The 8,875-nt window shown below is 40.0% G+C and overlaps 1 protein-coding gene across 1 annotated transcript in view; it reads left to right on the top strand.

Annotated features, from left to right (window-relative positions):
* MYO5B (myosin VB) overlaps positions 1 to 5,861 on the top strand; it is a 180,734-nt gene extending 174,873 nt beyond the window's left edge. The window contains exon 36 of the mRNA XM_021715771.1: positions 5,528 to 5,861. Within this exon, the coding sequence (XP_021571446.1) occupies positions 5,528 to 5,680 (153 nt within the window). The 3' untranslated portion in view covers positions 5,681 to 5,861. The remainder of the gene's footprint in view (positions 1 to 5,527) is intronic.
* The last annotated feature ends 3,014 nt before the right edge of the window (positions 5,862 to 8,875 follow it).

Raw genomic sequence — 8,875 nt, forward strand, 5'->3', positions numbered from 1 at the left:
GGTCTCAAACCTGTGGGCTCAGGCAATCCACTCACCTCAGCCTCCCAAAGGCGCGGGATTACAGGCTGAGCCACCAAGCCCAGCTGTGTGTAGATTCTTTAGGTTTTTCTATATATAAGTTGTGTTGCGTAAAAATACATAGTTTTACTTCTTCCTGTCTAAATTTATCTCTATTTTATAGCTGTTCTGGCTAGAACTTCCAGTACTATGTTAAAGTGATAAGAACAGGCATCCTTATCTTGTTCCTGATCGTAGGGATATGAGTATAATGCTGACCCTTTGCACTTATAGACAGCTCACAGATCACCTATCAGCAACTCGACCACTTTTAGGAAACAGTGAAAAACGAATGACTTCATATTAAATATTAGTGTTGGAATCACTTCATACTAAATAATAGTTATTTTATTGTAATGATATTTGGTTTATACTGGAATTTTGGACATTGAGGAACTTATGACAAAATATCAAAATTGTATATCTTACCTTTTTCTAACGTGTGGTAACATGAAACAGTCAGACATGGATTGCAGGGTCACTGATACATGTTGTGCAATAGTAATTTCTTGGATGTCTTCCACCTGCTGTTTTTCTAGTCAAGCAGACAGTGCAGTCTCATTTTCTTCCTCCCACATTAATAATATGTAATTTATTGTCCAGTCTGTGCACCACTGTGAAAGCACGCCACATATTTCCTTTGATACATAATGCCAGCTTTTTTTCTTAAAACATGTATCTCAGTATATGTTCCATGTCTTTATTTGCTTTTACATGCAACTTGAATGGAAAACTCCAAGGAAACATACTTTTTTGAAGAATGTGTGCTGGTGTAAATTTGTCCTGTATAGTCGTCACCAGCAATCTTATGTCCCAGAGAGGAGACATCTGAGTGGTTTGCTAGATTTATGATGTTCCTCAGAGGGGACATCCAAGTGCAAAGGGTTTTGTATATGGTCTTTATCTTGTTGAGGAATTTCCCTTCTACTTAGTTTATGGAGGTTTTTCTGTCATGAAAAGAAGCTGGGTTTTGTCAAATGCTTTTTCTACATCAGTTCAGTTTTATGGGTTTTTTTCCTCCATTCTATTAATGTTGTATATCACACTGGTTGATTTTTGCATGCTGAACCAACTTTTGGAGATAAATCCTGTAAAGTTCACCAAAGGAGAAACACAGACAACTGAGAAAGAGCAAAGTTTATTAAAAGCACTCCTGCCAGGGTAAGCGTAAGGTGGCATCAGCCCCAAGTTTAAGAAGGGAGTTGATTATATACGGTCAGATTAGGAGATGCTTTGGGCAGGTGGCCTAAGATAGGTAATATAGGACCAGGTCAGGGTTGTTTGAACAGGTGACCCACCGAGTCACAGGATTGTTTGACCAAATGGCCTAAAATAAACAGAAGTTCTGTAACTTGAAATAAGCAGGGTTTCACAACCACCAATGGGGGTTTTATCACCTGGTACATTGCTGTTTACCTGTCAACTTCAAAGTGGGAACTTTTAGGTTCAAAGTGAGCACCCTGACAGATCACCCCTTCATGAGGTCTAGTTTCATGGGCCAGAGATATCTGTTTTATATTTTAGGGGAAGGCACCTTGACAGATTACCCTTAATGGGGTCTCCAGAAATATCTCACAGGTCAGGTTCCCATTGGACTAACATTCCGGGACTAACAAACCCCACTTGTTCATGTTGTATAGTCTTTTTAATCTGCTACTGAATTCTATTTGCTTTTTTTTTTTTTTTTTTTGAGTTGGAGTCTCACTCTGTTGCCCAGTCTGGAGTGCAGTGGCACGCTCACGGCCACCGCAGCCTTGACCTTCTGGGCTCAGATGATCCTTCACTTCAGCCTTCCAAGTAGCTGGATCCACAGGTGCACACTACCATGCCCAGTTAATTTATGTATTTATATATTGTAAAGACAAGGTCTCACCAAATAGTCCAGGCTGGTCTTGAATCCCTGGGCTGGGATTACAGGCTTCAGCCATCGCACCTGGCCAATCTACTAGTATTTTATTGAGGTTTTTTACATCTGCATTCATAAGGAATGAATATACTTTTCTGGAATTGTCTTTGTCTTTGATATCAGGGTACTACTGGCCTCACAGACTGAGTCAGAAAGTGCTCTCCTCTTCGGCTTTTTGGAAGACTTTAAGAACTGTGTTAATTCTTCTTTAAATTTGGTAGAACTCACCAGTAAAGCCAATGGGGGTGGGGGGGGCTGTTGTTGGGGATTACTAATTTAATCACCTTGTTTGTTATAGCTCTATCCAGATTTTCTATTTCTTCTTGAATCAGTTCTGGTATGTTGAGTGTTACTAGGATTCTGTCCAGTTAATGTAAGTTATCCAATTCATTGGTGTTAACCTGTTCCTAGTATTATCTTATAATCCTACTTATGTAATATTGGCAGTAATTTCCACACTTACGTTTCTGACATTAGTAATTTCATTTCTTAATTTATTTTTTTTCTTAGTCTGGCTAAAGATTTGTCTTTTTTTTTTTTTTTTTTTCTTTTTTTGAGTTGGAGTCCCACTTCATCGCCTATACTGGAGTGCAGTGGCACACTCACGGCCACCCCAGCATCAACCTGCTGGGCTCTGGTGATCCTTCTGCCTCAGCCTTCCAAGTAGCTGGAACTACAGGCATGCACGACCACACCCGACTAATTTTTGACTTATTGCAGAGATGAAGTTTTACCAAGTTGCCTGGGCTGGGTCTCAAATCCCAGGCTCAGGCAATCCACTCGCCTGGCCCTCCCAATGTGCTGGGTTTATAGGCTGGGCCACCAAGCCTGGCCTGGTCAGCTTTTTTGAACCAGTTTTTGACTTTGTTTTAAAAATTTTTTGGATTTTTGTATTATTGTTCTGTTTCACTTATTTCCATCTAGTTTTTCTTTATTTTCTCCTCCTGCCAAGTTTGGGCTTAGTTTGCCCCTTTTTTGGTTCCTTGAAGTGTGTACAATTAGATTATACTGACACCTGTAAATTTACCTTAGCACTACTCTTACCACATCCCCTAAGTTTTGGTATATTGTATTTCCACTTGTCTAATTCCCCTTGTGAATTTGGTTGGCACATCAGCTATTAAATAACACATCAGCCTCCACATAATTGTGGATCTCCCAGTTTTCCTTCATCTACTGATATTTAGTTTAATTTACATTGTACTGAGGAAAAAACGTTTTTGTGTCTTCAGTCTTTTTACATTTACTAAGACTTGTTTTGCGTAACATAGGTCCATCCGGGAGAATGTTGCATGTACACTGAGAAGAATGTGTATTCTTCTGTTGCTAAGGGGAGTGTCCCACGTTATGTTTGTTAGGTCATGTTGCTTTAGTGTTGTTCACAGTCTGCTTGCTTATTGATCTTCTGTCTGGCTGTTCTACCCATGATTGCAAATAGGGTATTAGAGTGCCCAACTATTACCATATAACTATTTACCTCTCTAATTCTGTTAAATTTTGCTTCATATATGTTGCTTCATATATGTTGCCAAGTGCAAATATGTTTATATCTTCTTGAGGATTGAAACTTTTATCAAAATATAATGTCCTTGTCTCTGAAAAAGGCTTAATATCTCCTTCATTGTTTTTTGGAGTTGGAGTCTCACTCTGTCACCCAGACTGGAGTGCAGTGGCCGCTCCCGGCCATCGCAGCCTCGACCTGCTGGGCTCCGGCGATCCTTCCACCTTAGCCTTATAAGTAGCTGGAACTATAGGCGTGCGCTACCACGCCTGGCTGATTTTTTGATTTATTGTAGAGATGAGGTCTCACCAAGTTGCCCAGGCGGGTCCCGAACCCGCGGGCTCAGGCAATCCACTCACCTCAGCCTCCCAAAGGCGCAGAATTACAGGCTGAGCCACCGAGCCCAGCTCTCTTCATTCTTGAAGAAAAGTTTTGTTAGATAAATAATTCTCAGTTGATAAGTTTTTTCTTTCAGGACTCTGACTATGTCATCCCAACCTCCAGGTTTCTGAAGAAAAACCAGCTGTTAATCTTACTGAAGGAGATTTTATATGGTCAGTGCTACATCCACAGGTTCCACATCTGCATATTCAGTCAACCACAGGTCAAAAATTCAGTATTTATGGGATGCAGAACCTGTGGATATGGAGGGCCAACTTTTTGGGTTCCAGAGGATTGACTGCAGTACTTGAGCATCCACAGGTTTTGGTATCTGTGGGGATTCTGGGAACCAATCCCCTGCAGATACCAAGGGACAACAGTATGAGACAAGTCAATTCTCTCTTGCTGCTTTCAAGATCCCCCTCCTTGACTTACAGTTTTGACAGTTTATTAGAACGTGCCTCAGTGTAAATCTGACTTTACTCTGCTTGGAGTTTGTTAAGCTTCTTGGATGTGTATATACATGTCTCTCATCAGGTTCGGGAAGTTTTCAGGCATTATTTCTTCAAATATTTCATTGCCGCCTCCTCTTTTCCTTCTGATACCCCTATAATGTATATGATTGTACACCTGATGGTATCTAATAGGTCTCTCAGGCTCTGTTAAATTTTACTTATTCTTTTAATTTTCTTCTCATACTAGCTCATTTCAATTGCCTTATCTTCAAGTCCACTGATCTTTTACTGTGCCTGCTCAAGTCTGCTGCTCAACTCCTTTCGTGAATTTTTCATTTCAGTTACTATACTTTTTCTAAAATGTCTAGCTTACAATGGAGAGGAAGGGGAAAAGACCATGGGAAATCACTGCATCCCAAGAGATGCCTAAAACAAGGAAGGCATCTGTGCTGGTACCCACCAGACCAACCAAAGTGTACATCCCCAAATTTTTGGAGGACAGTGTTTCACTGCCTGCCCTGGTACCAGCTAGTTGTTTCAGGAATGCAAGCTGCTATCTCCACAGCTGCAGGAAGGCTGAAGCATGGGGGATGGCAGCTGGTTCACACACACTGCTCTCTTAGCAGCAATCAGCAGCCTCTCCCTTCATCAATCACTCTCCCAGTTCTGAGTGCCAGTCAGGTTCCAGAGTTCCAAGACAGTTGATGACAATCACTGTTTCTGGTTCAGTGGTTGCTTCTGTAAGGGACCAACCTCTAGAGCTTCCTCTTCTGCCATTTTATGCACTATTACTCTTCCTCCATCCCACTCTCCAGATGAAGAAACTGAGTCATAGAAAGATTCAAACATTTGCCCAAGGTGGTGCCAGGATCAGAGCTTAGGCTGTCTACCATCTAGAACCCATGCCCTTAACCACTTCAATGCTTTTCCATATGATTTGCACCTGAGATGCATGTTTATCTTCTCCCTTAGTTGGAAAATGTGTTAAAGAATGCTAGAATTGGGAGAATCCTTACAGTCATCTGATCTCCAAAAAGTCCAGACCAGGGCTTCTCTCCCCACTAAATGCCTCAGGGATAAGAAGGTGACATTCCCCTGGTCTTGAAGTCCTACCTGAGTGTCTAAGAAATCTTTCTGTGATTTATGCCAAGTCACCTCTGTGAATCCACTTGAACTGGCTGTCTTGAGGTGTACAAAGACTTTACATGGTCTTCTTCTTCCCTACAGGCACAACTACAAGAGCGGAATGACCCTCAGCAGCTGCTATTAGACTCTAAGCACATGTTTCCTGTTTTGTTTCCATTTAATCCATCTTCTCTGACTATGGACTCAATCCATATCCCTGCATGTCTCAATCTGGAGTTCCTCAATGAAGTCTGAGGATATGCATTTCCAGCATTAGCTTGAAAGATGTAAAGTGAATTCAAGGATTTATTAAATCTGGTAAAAGTAGATAGAGATCAGCCTGTGGAGAGTGCTGAACTACACAGAATAAGACACAACTATGTCATTATTTTTTGAACCTACTTCTCAGAATAAAAAAAACACTTGAAATATGGAAGTTTTTTAAAAGTTTGATTTTAGTCTAAAAAAATACATCATAATTTATAGCCAACCAAGCAATTCTATGACCATATAAAAGGTGCCAATTCTACAAAATAAAGCTGCCTTGCTTTTTATCTTTGCGTATAACTGGAGAATGTCCAAATAATAATAAAAATATGTAAGTCACATAAATTTACCTTTAAAGGACTTTTAACAATGATATTAATAACCATGATAATGGCATATACTGACATTTGCCCAGATTGATAGATATGAGTGAGTTTGTAGTGAGACTTTTTTTTTTTTTTTTTTTTGAGTGGGAGTCTCACTCTGTTGCCCAGACTGGAGTGCAGTGGCCGCTCCCGGCCACCGCAGCCTCGACCTGCTGGGCTCTGGCAATCCTTCCACCTCAGCCTTCCCAGTAGCCGGAATTACAGGCATGCGCTACCACGCCTGGTTGATTTTTTGATTTATTGCAGAGATGAGGTCTCGCTGCCCAGGCGGGTCTCGAACCCGCGGGCTCAGGCAATCCACTCACCTCAGCCTCCCAAAGGCACGGGATTACAGGCTGAGCCACCGAGCCCGGCTTGTAGTGAGACATTTTAAGAACAAAAACATGGGCCTTGGCCTTCTGAGAAATTTCCCAAAGGTATTCTTTTAGTGGCTGGTGATACATAGACAGTAGTATAACTGACCTCCAAGCTAAACATTTCAAGTATTGGTTTCTGAAGCAAATTAGAAGTCCCAGTCCCTAGTGTGCTCAGATTCTTTTGTGCAGTCTTGGGTTTATAGAAGAGATGATAAAAATGCTGCTGTCCCAAACCTCAAATGTGAGCAAGATGGAAAAAATATTCTTTTGTTTCTGATGCTACTTCATGCACTTATCAAGCCCAACAAAACTTTCACAAAAATCTGTGAACTAAATATTAGAAAAGAGTAACAACTCTTATTTGCAGATATAAAAAAAAATTCAGTATGAAAGCTTTTAGTCTCTTAATGCCATCAAACCTCCAGTAAAAGCATCACATAATGCACTACTATTCCAAGTAACCAGAACAGTAACTGAAAACAAACTTTGGCTCAAGAATCAGATCTGAAAAACTTTAAAAAATAAACAGATCAGTGAGCATTGTACAAAAGTTTGACAGGTTTTTGTTTGTTTTTTGAGAGAGAGAATAAAATAGCTTAGGTCCACTTTCCCTTTTCAGGTTTTCAACATTTTTCAAATTTACCACAAAAAAATCACTATATGTATCTCTGCTATGAAATAAGGATTTTAAAAAGTGAATTCAGTAACAATATAACACAACAACAGGCTTAGATGTCTGCTGCTCTTATTTTATTTTTGAACTCTTTAAAAGCAAACATTTAATGAGATGCTATTGTTTCCTTATGTTTTGATCACAATATGCTGTTCTCATGATAGGAACAGATTGTGTCTGCAAATCATTTAAAAAAGGCCACTGTGGTACATGGAATAGACAAGGTTTCTCCATGAACTAGAGGTAGAACACCCCCTCCTCCCACCTCACCTTCTTTTACTCAACCACCCAACTTAAAAGGCTCTTGGAAAACACAAAACATGCCAAGCCCTAAGCAGCCTTATGTCCTGTGCCCTTAGTTTCTTAGGCAGTCATTCTCCTCATCTGTGGGGCCACAACAAGGCCTAGCATGTTATGTCATGGGCATTGGCTCTCTACTTCCACACTGAACATCCCAGCCACTCTTGGGTGGCTGCGCAGAGCTGTGCCTTTCCCTTCCTTTGCAGTCAGGAACACACAGTCACTGACGTTCATGCCCCTCACCCTTTGGCCCACATGCTGATGTGGAAAGGCCAGACTCAAAACAACCGGGTTTGTGGCTACCTCTTCAAAGTTGTTTATGAAGTATAATTTGCTCTTTGATGCACTTTAGTTTTACGCTGAGCCTCTCCTGTAAGGACTCTGATCTTAAAGATAACCAAAAATGCCTTGTTAGAGTGTGAAGGAGTTTTGACATGCAGTGATTCCATATATATACTGGCTTACTGTCTTTATTACTGTCTTACACCTTCATTGTCTCCACCTTTTTGGATCACTGCTCTCTACTGTCACTGGTCAATCAGTGGCCAAGGGCTCACTGAAATCAGTGGGGGGGAATCCTTACTTAGCCTAACAAATGGCAGATTTGTTTTCCTCCTCCAAAAGATAAAGGTCTTTCACAGGAACTGTAATTTACAGGTGGCTAACAGTAAAGAAATACAGTAATTGGCTACTTAATGTTTAGATCTGTCCTATTTAACACAATACGTGGAGGCTAGAAGAAGCATCTTTAGAGAAACTTTCATAATCTTTTGTTAACATTTTTATTCTCTGCATTTTTTAAAGTCAGTTCAACTCAAACACTTTCCAATGTCATGAAATCAGTAATGACTTTTAAACAGCTTAGTCCACATAAAGGTTTGAACTCTGTATTAGGTATCTATCTTTATTTTTTAATATTTAAAGTTTAGTTGACACTTTTCTCACTATGTGCCTTTAGCAGTTATTAAGATAACTGACATATCAACTGTTTCTCTGAAATAAGTGTTACTGTGGGAAGACTTTTAATGTTCAATGTAACATCATGGTGGAGTTTTGATTTGTCTTAAAATATTAGAAGCACCTTAAAGATTACTTACAACTCAAATATTTATAGATCAAACAATTTTTGTTTTAAGTATTACATGGTACGTGTTTACCTGTAATAACATGTGTATGTAGTCGTGAATTGTTGCTGAGGCTGACAAGTGTATATCACTTACATGTACTTTCCTAGTGCCATCATAGCTGCATCAAGTTATGGTACCTGTAGGCTCACCTGGGAGGCAGACCCAAAGGCAGACTTTGTTCCTCCTTTCCATGGAGCATGTCAGTGGGATTTACTTCCCTTGATTTCCCCAGCTCTAAATTTTAAGACTTTTATTAAAAAAAAAAAAAAAAAAAAGACAACAACAACAAACTACACAATTAGGAGCTTGGAACATTTAGAGAAAAATTAACACTGCCAGCA

The sequence above is a fragment of the Carlito syrichta genome, unplaced genomic scaffold, assembly GCF_000164805.1.
Source record: "Carlito syrichta isolate Samal-C Ts95f unplaced genomic scaffold, Tarsius_syrichta-2.0.1 Scaffold307624, whole genome shotgun sequence".
NCBI classification, from domain to species: Eukaryota; Metazoa; Chordata; class Mammalia; order Primates; family Tarsiidae; genus Carlito; species Carlito syrichta.